Source organism: Oncorhynchus kisutch, linkage group LG23, assembly GCF_002021735.2.
Source record: "Oncorhynchus kisutch isolate 150728-3 linkage group LG23, Okis_V2, whole genome shotgun sequence".
Lineage (NCBI taxonomy): Eukaryota > Metazoa > Chordata > Actinopteri > Salmoniformes > Salmonidae > Oncorhynchus > Oncorhynchus kisutch.
In genome coordinates, this window is record NC_034196.2 from 27,237,007 (window position 1) to 27,259,819 (window position 22,813).

The following is a 22,813-nucleotide window of genomic DNA, read 5'->3' on the forward strand; positions in this document are numbered from 1 at the left end:
TGTAGTATGTCCAATATGAAACCGCACTGAACATTGTGCAATACCAACAATGGGCTAATTGGAGATTTAAAAGTGTTTTCTAAAGTTGATTATTATAATTATAATATTATTATTACTATTGTTATTATTAGTATTAATAGTAGCATTATAACAAATGTTTTTTATTTGTATTACTGTTACAGTGATAACTATCTGGTAATCATTACTTTTAATGATGTTAACATTGTCAATGCTGTAATGTTATTTGTGCTATAAAGGCGATTCACTTTATTCCCTCTTTTATATTGTTAAACAACATTATACGTCTGCTAACATTTCCTCATAAAATTTTAAAGATTTCCGACCACTTGTATTATTTTTCACAATCCTCATTGTTGAACTTTTATTTTGAAGGACAATCGCCGAGGTCACTGCCTTATTCTGGCTAGGTCTTGCTTATTCTTGCTGGTGGAACGGAGGTCAAAGCAATCCGCGACAAGACTAGCTGCAGCCGTTGTTTTGAAGTACAGCTGTTTATTTTTTACTACCACTTCGGTTTTTAATCATTGAAAACATCATCGAAGTACGATGTCAGATTTCGACCACAACCCGTTCGCGGACCCTGAATTCAATAATCCTTTTCAGGTAGGTGTAATACTCACCTGTCTGTCATTTGGCTATGCTAACTGGTTAGTCTGATTATTATAACTAGCAAGCTATGTCATCTTTGTTGAGTGCATGTTAGCTTACTAAGCTAACGTTAGCTAGTTTTCTAACGGTAGCAGTGTCAGCTCGTTTCTCCTGGCATGACTGACAACATAGCAGCAGTAACGTCAGCTAGCTAGCTTGCAATACTTTCTAGGAAACGTTTAACATTAGCCTAGGTCGAAAATATATTGTCATCTTCAACCTAGACGTTAACAGTACAGTAACTCGCAATTCGTTATTTGGAACAAATATAAAGTTGTACTATATCAGGCAATTATTTATAAACGATATTAGCTAGTAGAGTAAACTAGCTAGCTATATGATTTAGCGTATTCTTGTCATGTGTGATGTTATCAGTGTCAGTATGCTTGCTGCTACATCTAGCTAGCTAACGTTAACTTGCTTATGATTTGCAACCCATCTATTGTGGTGCGTCTTAACCTGAACTGTTTATCTCTGCTAGACCGGCAGCGTATATGGTCTAACACACACACACACACACACACACACACACACACACACACACACACACACACACACACACACACACACTTATGTGGCCTCATCTCATGTTGATTCATTAAGCACTTGTGAGTTATTCATTTAGGACAACTCATTGAAATTGATGTTGGTAGGCAGTTAGTGCTTGGCGTTACACATGACAGCAGTGTTACAGACATGGTGGACATGACAGCAGTGTTACAGACATGGTGGACATGACAGCAGTGTTACAGACATGGTGGACATGACAGCAGTGTTACAGACATGGTGGACATGACAGCAGTGTTACAGACATGGTGGACATGACAGCAGTGTTACAGACATGGTGGACATGACAGCAGTGTTACAGACATGGTGGACATGACAGCAGTGTTACAGACATGGTGGACATGACAGCAGTGTTACAGACATGGTGGACATGACAGCAGTGTTACAGACATGGTGGACATGACAGCAGTGTTACAGACATGGTGGACATGACAGCAGTGTTACAGACATGGTGGACATGACAGCAGTGTTACAGACATGGTGGACATGACAGCAGTGTTACAGACATGGTGGACATGACAGCAGTGTTACAGACATGGTGGACATGACAGCAGTGTTACAGACATGGTGGACATGACAGCAGTGTTACAGACATGGTGGACATGACAGCAGTGTTACAGACATGGTGGACATGACAGCAGTGTTACAGACATGGTGGACATGACAGCAGTGTTACAGACATGGTGGACATGACAGCAGTGTTACAGACATGGTGGACATGACAGCAGTGTTACAGACATGGTGGACATGACAGCAGTGTTACAGACATGGTGGACATGACAGCAGTGTTACAGACATGGTGGACATGACAGCAGTGTTACAGACATGGTGGACATGACAGCAGTGTTACAGACATGGTGGACATGACAGCAGTGTTACAGACATGGTGGACATGACAGCAGTGTTACAGACATGGTGGACATGACAGCAGTGTTACAGACATGGTGGACATGACAGCAGTGTTACAGACATGGTGGACATGACAGCAGTGTTACAGACATGGTGGACATGACAGCAGTGTTACAGACATGGTGGACATGACAGCAGTGTTACAGACATGGTGGACATGACAGCAGTGTTACAGACATGGTGGACATGACAGCAGTGTTACAGACTTCATCGGGCAGAAGTGTTGCTTGTATTGGACTATGTAGCATTGACCATTTTTTATGTAATGGGAAACAACATACCTTTATGTCCAAAACACGCCCTTTCACAACTGACACAATGTAGGTTAATCTTCAATGGCCACACGCTGATGCTTACTAATGTAAAGTCTGCAGAGTAGAAGTCTGAGCACAACCCACATGCTATAAAAATGTGTGTCTGTGATGTATTAGGAATAAATAATCCAGGGGATTTGAAGAGGGGGTGAATGGGAGCACTGTTGGGGCACCTTTTGTTGTCAGTGATTCTGGGAATGATAATCCCAGTCTTTGAGGATGTCCATCTGCTCAGGTCGCTTTGGACACAACATAGGTAGTTTGGTCATCGTTCTGGTGTTTGGTGACGGAAAATAACAATACCACAATATAACTGACATCACAAAAAAAAGTTTCCTGACAACAAAAGCATATGTATAATTTCTAGGAACTGTATTTACCAGACATAAAGTGAAATGTCTTTCGCTATCAAATAAACATCTGATTCCAACTTTGTCCAAACTGCACCATATTCCTTCTGTGTAAACAGTGGTAGATTTTGTGGTAGGAAGTCTCGCATGAGGTGTGTGGTCTAATGGTAGCCCGCTGTCTCAACTGTTGTCTAGGAATTCAATCACCACATTGTGATTGACAGGTAGAATACTCTATTCAAGCCAATAATTTAAGTTGTTTCATCAAAACAAAATGATGGATGACTACAGTCATTTGATGTGCTGCTGTGATGTCCTGAGGGGTGCAGCAGTCTAAGGCACTACAGTCCCTGGTTCAAATCCAGGCTGAATCGGGAGTCTGGCCCTGCGCCGTCCGGGTTTGGCCGGGGTAGGCCATCATTGTAAATACGAATTTGTTCTTAACTGACTTGCCTAGGAACATTTTAAAAGTAAAAAAAACACAACAATTCTGTGACCCCACTTTTGCTTTCCAGGAATTCTGCATTGATACCTGCTACTGTGGTGGTTGTAAGATGAGATGTTGCATTGCTTTCATTATGATAATTGTAGCCTATTTGTTACGTACGCCTCTAGGAAGAGCGACCGCAACACCCTGCTACAACTCAACTCCCCATGGAGTGAAAGGGATATGGGATTGTAGGTGCGAGTAAGGATGACAAAGGCACAGAATGGTACTGTTTACATGGAATTTATTCCATCACACAGTAATTTTGGGGAAAAGGGTCTGGACGGAACCAAAGAAAGTAAATGTCAAAGCCCCCTCTCCTACCTTACCTGCCTACCCACTACCTACCTAACTTAGCACCACCTGGTGCACTAACCAAAATACAGAGGGTGGTCCGCCCAGGTCTTACCTAGTGTGTATAGACAGTAAATACTGCAGGTTATGTATGCCCACAGGTCTCTTGTCTAAGCACTCCCTAGGTGTCCCCCCCGGGAACAAATTAAACAGAAAAGTACAAACAAGTTCAATAATCAAAACAGTCCTTTGGAAATAAACATACCTCCGCAGGACTGTTACAAAATACTTAACAAAAACCAACACAGGACATACTAATCAAATCTCTCCTAACAACAACCAACACAGGATATCTCCCTTCTGAGCAACAGAACACTGGCTTATATAGCTGGAGAAGGAGTTGGTAATTGAAGACAGCTGTTTCTGACGAGAGGGTGGGGTCAGCTCCAATCATCAATGGGGCAGACCAATCAGCTGCTTAGAAGAATCCGGGAAGCCATCCTGAAACACACATACATACAAACAAAACCACAACACAGAAACAGAGGAACGTAACACTTACTTAGATCTGTAGACTGTCAATGTAGAAGTGTCTCACCAGGGAGAAACTGTGTATTTGATCCTCACAGCACATTTTACCCTGTTTGCTTGGTGAACAGGTCCTGCTTTGTATTGTTTGCCTAGGCTGCTTCCTAGCTAAGTAAAACTCAACTCGATGATGTAGCCAACTTCATATAAACAGAGTTGAGCGGCGACTAGTGTGGGCGGACTGGAGCTCGCAACATCACATGGACATTTACCCGTGTAATTGCGGGCTATTTGGTTGCTGAAATCTGTAGTTTTGATAACTTAATTTTATGTGATGTCGCGACCTGCAGTCCGCCCACACTAGGCGCCGCTCAACTCCTTTGATGAGAAATAGGCCTGCATCGCAGAGTTCAGTTTTACTTGGTTAGGTTACTTCCCAGGCTAGTTGTTCCTTGTTTAGGACACAAACCTCTTTCTTGCTTTCTCGCCTTTTCTCTCTCTGTTTCAATTAAATTACAGTTTAATCACTGCCACGGTTGCTTGCTAGCTCTCAACTCTGAGACACACACACACTCTTGTTCTGTAATCATTGCTTTGTCAATCCTGGGAGCAGCAGAGTTACCCTCATTCAATTCTGTCCCCTCCTTGCTCTTTGAATAATGTGGCTTGGCCTGTAGGTTGATGCTTAGGCCTATGTGTAAGGATGATTGATAATTGATCGTAAGCATGGTTTTTTTGTTAGAGAAGGTATGAATGGTGTACTTCCTACAGCTAACTGTGCTGTATAGAAATGTGTGTAACTCAACACGAGTTGTGGTGTGCTAACCACAGTGCCACAAACAGTAATTTATTTATTGGACTATACACGATTAGTCCCTCTTTGCATTTCTCTGCTCTCACGTATTGCTGCAGATTGTGGACCCCAGGAAGAGTAGCTGCTGCTATTGCAACAGCTAATGGGACCCTAAAAAATATATATAGTACCAGTCCAGTTTGGACACACCTACTCATTCCAGGGTTTTTCTTTATTTTTTAACTACATTGTAGATTAATAGTGAAGATGTCAACTATGAAATTACACATGGAATCATGTAGTAACCAAAAAAGTTTTAAACAAATCAAAATATTTGAGCTTCTTCAAAGTAGCCACCCTTCGCCTTGATGACAGCTTTGCACATTCTTGGCATTCTCTCAACCAGCTTCATGAGGTAGTCACCTGGAATGCATTACAACTAACAGGTGTCCCTTGTTAATTTGTGGAATTTATTTCCTTAATGCGTTTGGGCCAATCAGTAGTGTTGTAACAAGGTAAAGGTGGCATACAGAAGAAAGCCCTACTTGGTAAAAGACCAAGTCCATATTATGACAAGAACAACTCCAATAAGCAGAGAAACAACAGTCCATTACTTTAAGACAGGAAGGTCTGACAATCCAGAAAATGTCAAGAACTTTGAAAGTTTCTTCAAGTGCAGTTGCAAAAACCATCAAGTGCTATGATAAAACTGGCTCTCATGAGGCCTGCCACAGGAATGGAAGACCCACAGTTACCTCTGCTACAGAGAATAAGTTCATTAGAATTACCAGCCTCAGAAATTGCATCCCAAATAAATGTTTCAGAATTCAAGTAACAGACACATCTCAACATCAACTGTTCAGAGGAATCAGTCCTCCATGGTCGAATTGCTGCAAAGAAACCACTAAAGGGCCCCCATTTAAGAATAATAAAATATTTGCTTGGACCAAGAAACACGAGCAATGAACATTAGATCGGTGGAAATCTGTCCTTTGGTCAAATTGAGATTTTTGCTGCATTCTGCAGCGATACACCAGCCCATCTGTTTTGCGCTTAGTGGGACTATCATTTGTTTTTCAACAGGACAATGACCTATAACACACCTCCAGGCAGTGTAAGGGCTCATTGACCAAGAAGGAGTGTGATGGAGTGCTGCATCAGATGACATGGCCTCCACAATTAACCAACCTAAACCCAATTGAGATGGTTTGGGATGAGTTGGACCGCAGAGTGAAGGAAAACAGCCAACAAGTTCTCAGCATATGTGGGAACTCCTTCAAGACTGTTGGAAAAGCATTCCTCATGAAGCTGTTTGAAAGAATGCCAAAAGTGTGCAAAGCTGTCATCAAGGCAAAGGGTGGCTACTTTGAAGAATCTTTCATATATTTTGATTTGTTTAACACTTTTTTGGGGTTACTACATGATTCCATATGTGTTATTTCAGTTTTCTATTTGTATAGTTTTCTTCACTATTATTCTACAATGTAGAAATTTGTACAAAATAAAGAGAAACCCTTGAATGAGTAGGTGTGTCAACTTTTGACTGGTACTGTGTGTGTGTGTGTGTGTGGACATCCAGGATTGGTCAGATTTCAGAGCTGGAAGGCTGTCGTGATTCCATCTGAAGTGCTCACATTTGTCACTCAGTCACTTGAATTGGGACATGAGTGCCTGCCTTACCCCAGTCCTAGTGGGCTGCTGTCCTGTTGTTTGGCTCCTCCCTGTCATGGATCAATAAATCACATATTGCACAGAGTGCACAGCACACACATCGTTTCTCAGTGATTTAAAAGGCATGGATGTGAAGCAGCAGGGACTGCTGTCCTCAATGACAAAATCTGTGCACCCCAGAATTAGGCCTAGGCTAACCTAACAGAACACAGGATTTCTAAGACCGCTGTCGGTAATGGCATTGTTAGTTCAATCAATCAAATGTATTTATAAAGCCCTTTTTACATCAGCAGATGTCACAAAGTGCTATACAGAAACTCAGTCTAAAACCCCAAACAGGAAGCAATGCACGGTGGCTCGGAAAAAACTCCCTAGAAAGGCAGGACCCTAGGAAGAAACCTAGAGAGGAACCAGGTTCTGGGTGGTAGTTAGTCCTCTTTATTTTTATTGAACCTTTATTTAACTAGGAAAGTCCGTTAAGAACAAATTCTTATTTTCAATGACAATCTAGTCGATGCTGGGCCAATTGTGTGCCGTCCTATAGGACTCTCAATCCCGGCCGGCTGTGATACAGCCTGGAATCGAACCGGGGTCGGTAGGGATGCCTCTAGCCCTGAGATGCTGTGCCTTAGACCGCTGCGCCACCCGGGAACCCTGGCTGTGACAGGTGGAGATTATAAGAGTACATGACCATTTACGGCCAGATTGTTCTTCAAGATGTTCATAGATGACCAGCAGGGTCAAATAATAATCCGTGGTTGTAGAGGGTGCAACAGGTCAGTACCTCAGGAGTCAGTTTACTTTCATAGCCGCTTTTCATTGACTCCCCATTTCAGCCTGTTTAAGCCTTGAAGCCAGTAGCCTTGTGATTAATTCCCTGCAACTCCGGGCTCTCTTCAATAGTTCATGAAATCATATGGTGCTGTCATGGTGACAGCTGGTGCTTCGGGTATTTTTGGCTGCTTTCCCCTGACTTGCTTCCTGCTCTTTCATGGTAGTTTCTCTTATCAAATAATTTGCCTTCCTAAAACCCATCTACCAAAGAGCTGATGAAGAAGTCGTTGTTGCAATGTCTCCATGAGATTGATGTAGAGAGGCTACAAGTTATCCCTATCTAACACACACACCCACGTGTTTGTGTGTTTACATTGTGCGTGTCAGCGTCATTGTTGCTGTGGCAGTAGTGACTGCCTGTACGGCTGCTTTCTCTCTGTGAGATGCTCTCAGAAGGAGAGGAATACTTCACCTTCTCGTGGAGCTATGTTAACGGCCCCTCATTTCTAATATTAACTGAGATGTTTTTTGTGTTTCACATAACCTAGATCGGTCCAACCTGTTGAATCTGTTGTACTGTAGGCTAACAAAAGCAGTAGCTTGTCTTGTAGTTTTGAAGTTCCATGTGCTGTGCTTGTACTTAAGCGCTGTGTGTTTGTGGCTGTGCGTCAGGACCTTATTACAGATTCATCACTATATACCCTGAAATATTGATGACTGACCTGTCCTCGGGACAAGGAGAAGCCTGCTTCTGTTAAACACAGACATGAGACTCAGTCAGAACAGAGGAGGAGGGTTGGACTGGGACAGACCTGGACTGTACCGGCTGTAACTGGCTATACTCCACTGCACTAGTCTGTAGCCAATAAATCCAGTATAAACTGCTATCTTGGACTGCACTGAACCTGAGTCTCATCTGAATTTATGCTGTATGAGTGAAACTTCTTGTCATTGTGAGCTGGCTACCTGAAATGCACCCTACACCATGCACACACACACAGTGATGATATAGACTACACCGCAGCACACCTTCTTCTCTGTTTCAGAGCTGACCGCAGCACACACCTGTAGACACAGTGGACACACAGTAGTTAAACAATGCATCAGTCCTGGGAGGTGCACATATAGGCCTACTTTTAGCACTTGGCAAATAGCCTAGCTGTTGCCTGCTGGATTTACAAGGAGACTGGAGAACAAAGTAGGCCAATGAAACTGAGATTTTAACTGACTGATACCAACATTGAATCTGCATAGCCTAAAATAAAGGTTGATGAAATATAATGATTAGCCTAGACTGTATCTGTCTACACTGCACAGCATGCCAGCAGCAGTACCCAGTCTTTTTTTCTTAGCAGAGGAAGGCGTTCTCTTCTCTAACTAGTGGGCTCTGCCATATTTATAGCTGTCTGTGGTGGGGAAAATGATTGGAATCATCCTGTCTTTGCCAGTTTTGGATTATAGCCCTGGGTTGACAGTGAAGGGTAGCCTGCTGTTGGGGTCGGTCTGTCTGCAGCCTTGTAATTGTGGAGGAATTCTCTTCTTCAGATGAAAAGTATGTTCTGTTTGTTCTTTTGAAAACCTGAGGCCAGGTTAGGTAGATGAGGCTGGTGGTGCTCTTGATTTGTAAGCAGACATCATAGTTTGGTTGAAGTAAGCTTAGGCTAGGCTAGCATCCACTACAGATGATCCGTTCACGTCACACGAGTGGCTTTAGCGTTCATTCATCACACCATGGTAATGCAGCAGATATAGGCTAGGCAATTTGAGAGCCTGTTATTAAGGCCTGATTTACTACATGGGAGTGCAGTCTGTTGACTGCCTCACTGCTTCTGGTGATATACTGTATGAACACTGACTTTGTTCTCTCTTTTCCTTTCCTCTCAGGATCCGTCAGTGACACAAGTAACACAAAATGCTCCTCCAGGGTTGGAAGAGTACAACCCCTTCACAGATGCCAAGCCGGTGAGAACTGCACAGTACACTGCACACTTAGACGTGTTGAGGAGAAGTGGGCTGTTGGATGTGAGATAGCGACACCATTGATGAGATAAATAGAAGAGCTGATATGGTACTGATGGTGACTACAGATGATTAGTGTTCGTTATGGTATTATATTCAGCGTTAACTTCCAGGAGGAGTGGTTGAAGATTCTGATTCCTGAATGTCTGCTTCTCAGCTAACACCCTATTCCCTCGTTAGTGATATATGACATTTAGCAGACATTTAGCAGTCATATGTGCATACATTTTAAGTGGTCCCGGGAATTGACCTCACTATCCTGGGGTTGCAAGCACCATGTTCTACCAATAGAGGACCACTAGTACACTACCTTGTTTTGAGCTGAGCTACATGGGGTTCTTGTCAGAAGTAGTGTACTACATGGAGGATAGGGTGTGGGTTGACACTAAACCAGTGTGTGATGATTCTATTTTCTTCCAGGTCCCTCCTGGCACTGCACCCAAAGTACCTGCCCCCACCACCAACACACAGCCAGCCATCATGAAGCCTACGGAAGAACCACCTGCATACTCGCAGCCTCAACAGACACAGGTACCCTCCCACACACACACCTCACAACCTCTTCTGCCCTTTTACACCATACAATTCCACCCCTCTGAAGAAAAGAGAGGAGAGCTCTACAGCTGCACCTTTTCGCGATGGAATGTATTTCCATATAAACACCATGCATGCCCCCCCCTGGGGTCTGTGTGACAGCTCCTGGCTAGGAGGCAGCAGGCTCTCCCTCAGCATGTGGAGTGTTCTAATAAAAGCTGTTTGTGACAGTGTGGAGATAGCCTAGCTAGAAACGCCTTAATCTTACTGACACAGTTTTGTCCTTGGTCATACACACAGAGAGTTTCAGAATGCAGTACCAGGAAGTTGGCAATCAGGCATATGACTAGTATCCTTTCTCTTCTCTGTTTAAATACAAATCCTTTGTACTTTAAAGATGCATTGTTCAGCATTCTTTTTCAGTAGATGGCTAGTGACTAGCGATGGCTAATGATGTCAAATGCAGATATTGCTTCACCTGCAGTTGTAGCATGCTACAGATGAGGCACACACGTTAGCGAGGCAATTAGCATTTTGTAAAGTAAGAAGCCGAGCGTTAATTATTCTGACTTGCATGGAGAGAGAGCTGTTGGAGATGACGACTGGGACTGTGCTGTCATCTGTGCTGACACTGTAGTCTCTGCCAAACACACACACACAGATACAGTTGAAGTCGGAAGTTTACATACATCTTAGCCAAATACATTTAAACTCAGTTTTTCACAATTCCTGACATTTAATCCTAGTAAAGATTCCCTGTTTTAGGTCAGTTGGGATCACCACTTTATTTTAAGAATGTGAAATGTCAGAATAATAGAAGAGAGAATAATTTATTTCAGCTTTTATTTCTTTCATCACATTCCCAGTGGGTCAGAAGTTTACATACACTCAATTTAGTAGCATTGCCTTTTAAATTGTTTAACTTGGGTCAAACGTTTCAGGTAGCCTTCCACAAGCTTCCCACAATAAGTTGAGTGCATTTTGGCCCATTACTCCTGACAGAGCTGGTGTAACTGAGTCAGGTTTGTAGGCCTCCTTGCTCGCACAAGTTTTTTCAGTTCTACCCACAAATGTTCTATAGGATTGAGGTCAGGGCTTTTTCATGGCCACTCAAATACCTTGACTTTGTTGTCCTTAAGCCATTTTGCCACAACTTTGGAAGTATGCTTGGGGTCATTGTCCATTTGGAAGACCCATTTGCAACCAAGCTTTAACTTGCTGATGTCTTGAGATGTTGCTTCAATATATCCACATAATTTCCCCCCATGATGCCATCTATTTTTTTGAAGTGCAACAGTCTCTCCTGCAGCAAAGCACCCCCACAACATGATGATGCTGCCACCACCATCCCAACCGTGAAGTACGGGTTTCTTCAGCTTGCAAGCCGCCCCCTTTTTCTTCCAAGCATAACGATGATCATTATGGCCAAACAGTTCTATTTTTGTTTCCTCAGACGAGAGGACATTTCTTCAAAAAGTACAATCTTTGTCCCCATGTGCAGTTGCAAACCGTAGTCTGGCTTTTTTTATGGCGGTTTTGGAGCAGTGGCTTCTTCCTTGCTGAGCAGCCTTTCAGGTTATGTCGATATAGGACTCGTTTTGCTGTGGATATAGATACTTTTGTACCTGTGTCATCCAGCATCTTCACAAGGTCCTTTGCTGCTGTTCTTGGTTTGATTTGCACTTTTCGCACCAGAGCACGTTCGTCTCTAGGAGACAGAACACGTCTCCTTCCTGAGCGGTATGATGGCTGCGTGGTCCCATGGTGTTTATACTTGCATACTATTGTTTGTACAGATGAACGTGGTACTTTCAGGCGTTTGGAAATTCCTCCCAAGGATGAACCAGACTTGTGGAGGTCTACAATCTTTTTTTTGGCTGATTTCTTTTGATTTCCCCATGATGTCAAGCAAAGAGGCACTGAGCATGAAGGTTGGCCTTGAAATACATCCACAGGTACACCTCCAATTGACTCAAGTGATGTCAATTAGCCTATTAGAAGCTTCTAAAGCCATCACATTTTCTGGAATTTTCCAAGCTGTTTAAAGTCACAGTCAACTTAGTGTATGTAAACTTCTGACCCGCTGGAATTGTGATACAGTGAAATAATCTGTCTTTAAACAATTGTTTTAAAAATTACTTGTCATGCACAAAGTAGATGTCCTAACCGACTTGCCAGAACTATAGTTCGTTAACAAGAAATGTGTGGAGTGGTTGAAAAATGGGTTTTAATGACTCCAACCTAAGTGTATGTAAACTTCCGACTTCAACTGTACATTACAAAACAAGGTCAGCTGCCTCAATTTCAAGTTGACTTGAAGTTAACTGTCATAGAGATCAACTCAGACTTGTCAGCCATATGGAGCCTCAGTCTGCATAACGTCCGCAACATCTCTGTGTACTGTAGTGTCATTGCCCCCTGTTTGACTGTGTGTGTAGGAGCAAGTGCGGGCTTCAGCAGAGCTGCTGAGGAGACAGGAGGAGCTGGAGAGGAAGGCAGCAGAGCTAGACCGCCGGGAGAGAGAGATGCAGTCCCTCAACGCATCAGGAGGTTGGCACCAACCTTCATACAACATTCAATGTTTCCACATTAAAACATTGTTAAGCTTTGTCAGACCCAAAAGTTCAAACAAGATCTTAGCAACATCATTCAAGCATGTTTCTCCTCTCTCCTGGTTCAGGTAGGAAAAACAACTGGCCTCCTCTCCCAGAGAAGTTCCCTGTGGGTCCCTGTTTCTACCATGACATCACAGTGGACATCCCTGTAGATTTCCAGAAGACTGTCAAGATCATGTACTACATCTGGATGTGTGAGTGACTGTATCTATGTTCCCTAAACCTCATAACCACATAAACCGAGCTCCAGTCTCTCCCCAAGATCATGTACTACATCTGGATAAGTGTGAGCGACTGTATCTATGTTCCCTAAACCTCATAACCACATAAACCTAGCTCTAGTCTCTACCCAAGATCATGTACTACATCTGGATAAGTGTGACCTCATATGTTAACTGCTCTGCTCCCTTGTCAAGTCAGACTATGGCAAATGTACACTTTTTAGAATTGTACATTCAATATGCCTGAACTTTTGCCTGAGTTTTGTTGCAAGCTTAAAAAAAATACTATTCTCCAAATCTCCCAGCTGTCTTGTCTGACAGCATATCTTAGAGCTGAAAAGGCCATTGAGAAGTGGTACAAAGGAACACGTAAATGCAGCATGTATTCAATATGAGCCAATAGTACAGGGTGGAAATCCACTACCACATGATGCAGCTAGTCATGTGACTGGGGGAGGCTTTGGGAGTTCCAACCTGTCTTGGGCACTCCTCCTACCTCTCTCATACAGTATCTCCCTTTCTGCATCTCTCTCTCTCACCTTCTCCTCTCTTTCCCCACACCTTATGTGTTTTTCCCCGTCTCACCAGAGAACATTATAGAAGTGTTAGATTCCTCAGTATGGTTCAGAATCCTGCCGCTATAGTTATGACTGTCCATGCCAATGTGACTGTAGACTACAACACACCAGACTCTATACAATGCCCAGAGTCATGCCATTATTATAGCCCCAAGGTAGAGTTCTGCTCATTGTAAATTATTTAATTGACTGTGTTGTACGCCGTGTGTGAACACTGTTTAGTTTATTAAGATCCCCATTAGCTCCTGCACATGCAGCAGCTACTCTTCCTGGGGTCCATTAGCTCCTGCACATGCAGCAGCTACTCTTCCTGGGGTCCATTAGCTCCTGCACACGCAGCAGCTACTCTTCCTGGGGTCCAATAGCTCCTGCACATGCAGCAGCTACTCTTCCTGGGGTCCATTAGCTCCTGCACATGCAGCAGCTACTCTTCCTGGGGTCCATTAGCTCCTGCACACGCAGCAGCTACTCTTCCTGGGGTCCATTAGCTCCTGCACACGCAGCAGCTACTCTTCCTGGGGTCCATTAGCTCCTGCACACGCAGCAGCTACTCTTCCTGGGGTCCATTAGCTCCTGCACACGCAGCAGCTACTCTTCCTGGGGTCCATTAGCTCCTGCACATGCAGCAGCTACTCTTCCTGGGGTCCATTAGCTCCTGCACACGCAGCAGCTACTCTTCCTGGGGTCCATTAGCTCCTGCACATGCAGCAGCTACTCTTCCTGGGGTCCATTAGCTCCTGCACATGCAGCAGCTACTCTTCCTGGGGTCCATTAGCTCCTGCACATGCAGCAGCTACTCTTCCTGGGGTCCATTAGCTCCTGCACATGCAGCAGCTACTCTTCCTGGGGTCCACATAAAATGTACAAATACATGACAAAGTACAGATCAGTAATAGACAAGAACAACATAAGATATTACATTGTGTATATAGGAAAGACAACAAAAATTGTATTTACACAGTATTCTTTTTTTTTTGTAACCTTTATTTAACTAGGCAAGTCAGTTAAGAACAAATTCTTATTTTCAATGACTGTCTAGGAACAGTGGGTTAACTGCCTGTTCAGGGGCAGAACGACAGATTTGTACCTTGTCAGCTCGGGGGTTTGAACTTGCAACCTTCCGGTTACTAGTCCAACGCTCTAACCACTAGGCTACCTTGCCGCCCCATGGTAGCCTAGTGGTATTCTTATATACACTACAGTTAAATGAGAGCTTTACAAAGAGGCGCTGTGATAAAATGTGTTTTTTTAAAGCTAAACTTGCTTATTTTTTATAAATAAAAAGCAAGTTTAGCTTTAAAACATATTGTATCACAGTGTCTTTATTCACCTTTATTTTACCAGGTAGGCTAGTTGAGAACAGGTTTTCATTTGCAACTGTGACCTGGTCAAGATAAAGCAAAGCAGTTCGACACGTACAACAACCCAGAGTTACACATGGAATAAACAAACGTACAATCAATAATACAGTAGGAAAATCTTTATACAGCATGTGCAAATAAGGTAGGATAAGGGAGGTAAGGCAATAAATAGGCCATGGTGGAAAAGTAATTACAATATAGGAATGGTAGGATGTGCAAATGATGAATGTGCAAGTTGAGATACTGGGGTGCAAAGGAGCAAGATAAATAAATAAATACAGTATGGGGATGAGGTAGATTGGATGGGATATTTACAGATGAGCTATGTACAGGTGCAGTGATCTGTGAGCTGCTCTGACAGCTGGTGCTTAAAGCTAGTGAGGGAGATATGAGTCTCCAGCTTCAGAGATTTTTGCAGTTAGTTTTGCCTGAGTAACATCTGGCTCTATACATAACTGAGCAGTGCATTGAATCTGTTTTGGGTTTGAGTACCATGAAGAAACCCATATTGGTGTGTTGGGTATGTACTGTGTATCTGTTTTGAAGTGTAAACAAATAGATTATACAAGTGGTTAGGCATTTTTAAACACAAATGTCTTAAGGCTAGAAGATAAGTAATTTTGTCCTCAACCATGAGACTGTCATGCATGTTGTTGATGTTAGTTCTCTGTGCATTTTTTTTACTAGTTAACAAAAAATGATGTATGTCATATAAAATATATTTACCCCACCCAGTATTGTAATCAAAACTTACCAGAAAGCATGTCGTCCTTGGCTCAGACAGTGTAGTAGTGTGGGCTCCGTAGCATATCATTACTGTGAAAGATCTTGAGCATCAGCTGTACATGTGATGGAAGAATGCACTGTGCATGCAGAGGGTTGCAATTTCATTGATAGTTTAACCAAAATATGCCACAAGACCTAGAATTGCCTTGTCTATCCCATAGAAAATGTTCACTGTTCTAAGCTAACTTTTTTTGATGAATGGAAGCAAAACTCCAGGGCTTAACTTCCCATGGAAAATTCCCAGAAATGTCCTGGAAAGTAGACCATTTGCAACCCTTTGATGTATAAGTGGCATACTAATTATATCCATACTATGACCAATAAGCTCACTATATACTCAATTCATGTCACAAATGGTACGGTTAGTGTGGGTAGTATGAGTATTCAAACAGTGTTAGTCCTTTTAGCTTCTTGAAAGACAAGTGTAAAAATAGTAGAAGAGTAACGGCCCAAGGAAACTGCCCAAAGGGATACCGCACTGTACATACAGTGGGGCAAAAAAGTATTTAGTCAGCCACCAATTGTGCAAGTTCTCCCATTTAAAAAAGATGAGAGGCCTGTAATTTTCGTCATAGGTACACTTCATCTATGACAGTCAAAATTAGGAGAAAAAGTCCAGAAAATCACATTGTAGGATTTTTAATGAATTTATTTGCAAATTATGGTGGAAAATAAGTATTTGGTCACCTACAAACAAGCAAGATTTCTGGTTCTCACAGACCTGTAACTTCTTCTTTTAAGAGGCTCCTCTGTCCTCCACTCGTTACCTGTATTAATGGCACCTGTTTGAACTTGTTATCAGCATAAAAGACACCTGTCCACAACCTCAAACAGTCACACTCCAAACTCCACTATGGCCAAGACCAAAGAGCTGTCAAAGGACACCAGAAACAAAATTGTAGACCTGCACCAGGCTGGGAAGACAATCTGCAATAGGTAAGCAGCTTGGTTTGAAGAAATCAACTGTGGGAGCAATTATTAGGAAATGGAAGACATACAAGACCACTGATAATCTCCCTCGATCTGGGGCTCCACGCAAGATCTCACCCCGTGGGGTCAAAATGATCACAAGAACAGTGAGCAAAAATCCCAGAACCACACGGGGGGAGATAGTGAATGACCTGCAGAGAGCTGGGACCAAAGTAACAAAGCCTACCATCAGTAACACACTACGCCGCCAGGGACTCAAATCCTGCAGTGCCAGACGTGTCCCCCTGCTTAAGCCAGTACATGTCCAGGCCCGTCTGAAGTTTTCTCAACTCGTCGTGTTTGGAGAACAAAGAATTCTGAGTTGCATCCAAAGAACACCATACCTACTGTAAAACATGGGGGTGGAAACATCATGCTTTGGGGCTGTTTTTCTGCAAAGGGACCAGGACGACTGATCCGTGTAAAGGAAAGAATGAATGGGGCCATGTATCGTGAGATTTTGAGTGAAAACCTCCTTCCATCAGCAAGGGCATTGAAGATGAAACGTGGCTGGCTCTTTCAGCATGACAATGATCCCAAACACACCGCCCGGGCAATGAAGAAGTGGCTTCGTAAGAAGCATTTCAAGGTCCTGGAGTGGCCTAGCCAGTCTCCAGATCTCAACCCCATAGAAAATCTTTGGAGGGAGTTGAAAGTCTGTGTTGCCCAGCAACAGCCCCAAAACATCACTGCTCTAGAGGAGATCTGCATGGAGGAATGGGCCAAAATACCAGCAACAGTGTGTGAAAACCTTGTGAAGACTTACATAAAACGTTTGACCTCTGTCGTTGCCAACAAAGGGTATATAACAAAGTATTGAGATAAACATTTGTTATTGACCAAATACTTATTTTCCACCATAATTTGCAAATCAATTCATTAAAAATCCTACAATGTGATTTTTCAGGATTTTTTTTCCCCCTCATTTTGTCTGTCGTAGTTGAAGTGTACCTATGATGAAAATTACAGGCCTCATCTTTTTAAGTGGGATAACTTGCACAAATGGTGGCTGACTAAATACTTTTTTGCCCCACTGTATCTGATGTTAGAGAAGCTTCCATTGAAGAATACTCTGAGTTCTATTGTATAAGTAACTCTCCATCCATGTGGTGGCAGGTGATGTAAAGCCATAACAAGTGAGGTTTTTCAATAACAAATTATGATCAATAACATTGAAGGCTGCTCTGAAATCCAACAAAACAGCTCCAACTATCATCTTATTATCCATTTCTTGTGTGTGTACACTGTGTGTGCTGGTTCATGCTCCACTTGGCACGGCACCACCAGGCTCCTCAGTGTGTTAAATGATTTAGTAGCCATCTTTCCTAATCCTCCTCCTGTTCCTCACATCCTGTTCTTCATTAGCATGACTTGGCAGGACAGTGAGGTAGCTTGAGATCCTCTATCAAAGTCTTTCAGATAGAAATGTAATGTTTTAGAGTTGATTTCTACACCTTTTTCTGCACATCAAAGATTTATATCAGCTCTATACTTTACATTTCTATCTGCAGGGTATTTAATGTTAACTAACCAATGATATTATGTGTTTGGTTCTGCTCCAGTCCACACGGGGACACTGTTTGCCAACATGTTTGGCTGTTTGGCCTGGTTTTGTGTGGATGCGTCCAGAGGAGTGGACTTCGGCCTGTCCATGCTCTGGTTCATGATCTTCACTCCCTGCTCCTTCGTCTGCTGGTATAGACCCCTCTACGGAGCCTTCAGGTCGCTACATACACAATTACGCACGCACACACACACACACACACAGACGTCTTTGTCAACATTAAACAGGAAACTTTCTCCACCTCTCTCTCCAGGAGTGACAGCTCTTTCCGTTTCTTCGTCTTCTTTTTCGTCTACATCTGTCAGTTTGGTGTTCATGTGATGCAGTCCATCGGCATCTCCGGCTGGGGTGCCAGGTAAGGACAAGAAGCGATCACAGATATTGACAGAAAGTGACACGGTCACAATGTTCTCTGAGAATAGAGGGTGCAACATAATGAACTTTGATTGCACATAGAAATACAAGTAATAAAGGTTACATATTACTCACCCTTTAATCTTGTCTATGGTTGTCCTTTTTTCCTTCAGTGGGTGGATCTCAGCTCTGACTGGTCTGAATAAGAGCATCCCTGTTGGCATCATCATGATCCTCATCGCTGCTCTATTCACTGCCCTTGCTACCATGTCCCTCATCATGTTCAAAAAGGTACCACACACACAATTCTTCATTATATTCATAAAGGTATGAATGAGACTCAGCCTTTCACTGTGTTAGAGACGATGACACTTAATGGAACCAGAACACCCACACGGTCTCTGAGATGATGAACATGGGGTATTTATAGACATGCTCAAGTAGATAATTACCTCTTCTTACTGCTCTCTGTCTCCTTTCTCTCTCCCTTCCTCTGATCTTCCTTCCCTCTCATCTCTCTACCCCCCCCCCCCCCCCCCCCTCATTTCTTCAGGTACATGGTATGTATCGTACCACAGGGGCCAGCTTTGAGAAGGCCCAGGCAGAGTTCGCCACGGGCGTCATGGCCAACAAGACGGTCCAGACAGCCGCCACTACTGCAGCCTCCAACGCTGCCAGCGGAGCATTCAAGCAACAGATCTGATTGGTCCACAGGCACCCCTAGAGCTCGCCCTCTTTCTTCTATCTGTCCAATCCAAGCTCCAGAGCGAGCTGGAGTTTCCCTGCCCTCCTAACCTAGCTCTACTGACATGACTAGCATGACACCTAGAAGGATGAGACCTATGATGTCATAGTAGATGAAAGCAGGAAGTAGAAATGAGAGGCTCGTTTGAATCGTTTCATTCAGTTCAATTTGTCTCCCAGTGCAGATGTACTTCCTATAGAGTCTTTGAGCTTTATGACATCCCCGTCTGATCCCTCTCCTTCTCATTCTGCTCACATGGCGACACCCAGCTTCCACCAAGCCCCGCCTCTCACATGCCCTGAGGGCTGTAACTCCGCCCACCACAGTGACTTTATTAATGCACTCCTGTCCTGTGTCTGTCTTACCCCATACCCTTTAGTCATGTCACTAAGTGTTTGCAAACTTTCCTGTATATGATTGTGCAGCTGTGTGTATGTATGGGTGTACAGCTGTCTGTATGCGTGTGTATATGAATATTAGTGTCTCTCCATATGTTGATGCTGAGGCCTATATACTATATTTCTCTCATTCTCTAAAGCATTGTACCAAGTCAATTCACTGCACCAAGACTCTCTTAGCTGTAGCTATCCATTCACTTCCACGACTGTTTTATTAACTGGATTTAGCCAAGTACTGTTCAAATGTAACACTTAATAAAATCAACACTTGTTTACTTCTTTTGAACCCTGAGCCGGTCAGGCTGAGATGGTCACTAGTCAGTGAGGTGTGTCCTCTGGTGGTGATACTGGCTAGTGTTGATGATGAATGCTGTGCATTCCACAACATTGTTTAATACCTCGGAATGATCACATCTAAATGGTTTAATCTCAAGAAGCGAGTGTAAACTGATCAGAACTCTAAATCAGGAAGGAAGGGTACTATTATGTCTACAGTTGGCAGTCACGCGACATGTTATTGTTCAGTTGACGTTATGGTTAAAAGAGAGCAGTTAGCTCTGACACCTGTGGTTGCATCTGTCCAACTTAACAGGTACGAGTCTCAAATCAGGATTCTGTCTTCTACTGTTTTATCCTTTTCAGAACCGTGCTTTTCTCACAGCCTTGTAGTCTTGCCTTTGATAACGTTTGATCAAAATACCTTATAAACAAAGAACCAGATGACATGAACCTAAATGTCATAGCCTCTATCCTCTAGCCTTGTCCCTTGCTTTAGTGGTAAAGTTGCACTTCATGTAGACACTCCTTCAGACACATCCACCCAACTGCTGGATTCTAGGCCTTGAGACCTGCAGAGACACGTGTATGCTAGCTAAACTATATGCTAACAAATGACTCCAGTGTGTGAGAGAGCTAGCTCGTCTCCAGCCTTGGTTTTCTGGTGGAGACATACCTCAGTTGCAGTGGTACTATTCAGGATTATATCAAGATGTACTCTACGTGCATGACAAAGCTTGCAGATCAGCTGGACACTACTCTGGTCTAGGCATCTGTGTGTATAGAAGTCCATGGTTACACTCCAGTGAGTGGGTGAACTGATGAAAAGGAGGATTCTGTCTGTTTAAAGTTGATGCTGTGCATTAAAGTGAATCACTCCAGTAGTCCCTCTTTCTCCAAACACCCCTTCAGAACAGGAGATATCATTGTTTATATCCCAGTTATATCATTGGTCTGTGCTGTGTAGATGCTGATCGCCTGAGTATTCATTATTGTATCTTCATGGTTGAGTGAAAGGAGAGATTATTCTATTCCCAGAGGCTTGTTTATTGGTTTATCTGTTCTGTATCTACCCCTCAGTTCGATTGTGTTCATGTTAGATAGAAAGTACTGAATAAGTTCTGATTCCATTCAATTTATTAACTTGTCTTGTTTTGAGTGTTTTTATAACTGAACCTACCTGTGACTTTCAGCCTTTGAATGTGACATGAAGAGAGGTTGGGGATGTTTGAGGGGTGTGTGCGTGTCCATGTGTGCTGTAATATCATTGACGTGTGTGTTGTGGGGTGAAGTCTTAACAAGGATAACTGGTTGTTTAATTGAACACTAATGTGGGCAGAGACAGGCTGGCATCCTCATGAGTTTCCTCCTTTTTATACTTTCCTTAATAGTCTAATAGTCATTCATCTCTCTGTGGTCTTGAGTATGAGTGAATGTGTGTGTGCTGAGCTACTAAGTTATTCTACATCTTTTGAAAATCTGAACAAATGGCACCTGAATGTTACTGTTAAATATGTGTTGGCTTGAAAACAATAAAAAAAAATGCATCAACTGGGAAATGTGAGAAAGCCAGTAGGTGAAACTAAGCGATGTTTGTGTTTTGAGATGGACTGTGGCTTTAACTTGTGCTTTTTAATCTATGTATCAAGTATATAGTAAAGTACTGAGAATGAATATGTAATTTGTCTTGCTCAACTCTGACAATGAAATTGAAGTTATTAAAAAAATTAAGCAAACTTTAAGGGATGTTTGTAGATATTGTAAAGTTTGACAACTTGTCGGCTGGTATCCTGCATTTCATTGTACTGTACAGAAACTCTCCTCTCCTTTTTAGTCGCATGTTGAGTAGTTTAAGTTTTGTATATTTATTGTATTAACACAAAATAAAATTGAAGTCAACTCTACCTCCTTTTTTCGCGTTGGTACTTTCTGATATGGTGTTAAAAGCTGCACTACTAGTTGATGCCAAGCAGAGGTCAGTAGAAACTAAAGGATCTGGAGTACTGAAAAGTGGTTGATCAACTTGCAATGGATTGTGACACTACATTGATCCTTCAACTAAAATTCTAGACGTCCTTGTGATTGACTCATGGTTGGTAATCTTTAATAAACAGATACCGGGGACCGACTGGAAGATATAGAACGGAACAAAAAGACGGGGACAGAGGGGATCAGATTGCCTCATGCCAAACTTAATGCAGGATTCTTCCTTCCTCACAGTGATCATATGCTCCATTTTTACCCAGTGAGGGGATACGATTAAACTGTCCAGGGCACCTGGTAGGCGGTTTACACCAGTTGAAAAGTGATTGCATTCGTTTTGGAAACGGTCTGCCTCCCGAACGTGAGTCGGGTGCCCCGTTCTGGCTAATGCCGAAGTCGACTCAAAGCGAAAGTGAAGAACAAAAATATAAACGCAACATGCAACAAACATTTTCATATGTTCATATGAGGAAATCCGTCAATTGAAATACATTCATTAGGCCTTAATATATGGATTTCACATGACTGAGAATACAGATATTCATCTGCTGGTCACAGGCAACCTTTTTAAAAAGGTAAATCAAATCTAATTGTGTTTGTCACATGCGCTGAATACCACTTCACAGTGAAATGCTTACTAACAAGCCCTAAACCAACCATGCATAAAACATTTTTAGTAAAAAATTGAAAATAAAAGTAACCAAATAATTAAACAGCAGCAGTAAAATAAAAAGTGAGGCTACATACAGGGGGTACCAGTACAGAGTCAATGTGGAGGCTACATACAGGGGGTACCGGTACAGAGTCAATGTGGAGGCTATATACAGGGGGTACCCGAACAGAGTCAATATGGAGGCTACATACAGGGGGTACCCGAACAGAGTCAATGTGGAGGCTACATACAGGGGGTACCCGAACAGAGTCAATATGGAGGCTACATACAGGGGGTACCCGAACAGAGTCAATGTGTACATGTAGGTAGAATTAAAGTGACGCACCCCTGATTAAAGCACCCACCCCTGCGGAGCCCCCATGTTGAGGATCAGAGTGGCGG

General features: G+C 42.8%; 1 protein-coding gene across 1 annotated transcript; it reads left to right on the forward strand.

Moving 5' to 3' along the window:
- Positions 1-409: 409 nt before the first annotated feature.
- Positions 410-21,680, forward strand: scamp1 (secretory carrier membrane protein 1). The gene is made up of 9 exons (XM_031802781.1): positions 410-624; positions 9,241-9,318; positions 9,796-9,906; positions 12,348-12,459; positions 12,590-12,718; positions 18,002-18,161; positions 18,257-18,358; positions 18,531-18,648; positions 18,911-21,680. Exons 1-9 carry the CDS (start codon positions 568-570, stop codon positions 19,058-19,060), a joined length of 1,017 nt encoding a protein of 338 aa, XP_031658641.1. The 5' UTR covers positions 410-567; the 3' UTR covers positions 19,061-21,680.
- The last annotated feature ends 1,133 nt before the right edge of the window (positions 21,681-22,813 follow it).

Excerpts from the sequence above, each read along its gene's own strand:
- scamp1 (XM_031802781.1), top strand. The coding sequence starts at position 568 with ATGTCAGATTTCGACCACAACCCGTTCGCGGACCCTGAATTCAATAAT. Across the intron at positions 9,907-12,347 it reads CGCAGCCTCAACAGACACAG|GAGCAAGTGCGGGCTTCAGC; the intron begins GTACCCTCCCAC and ends CTGTGTGTGTAG. Across the intron at positions 12,719-18,001 it reads CATGTACTACATCTGGATGT|TCCACACGGGGACACTGTTT; the intron begins GTGAGTGACTGT and ends GTTCTGCTCCAG.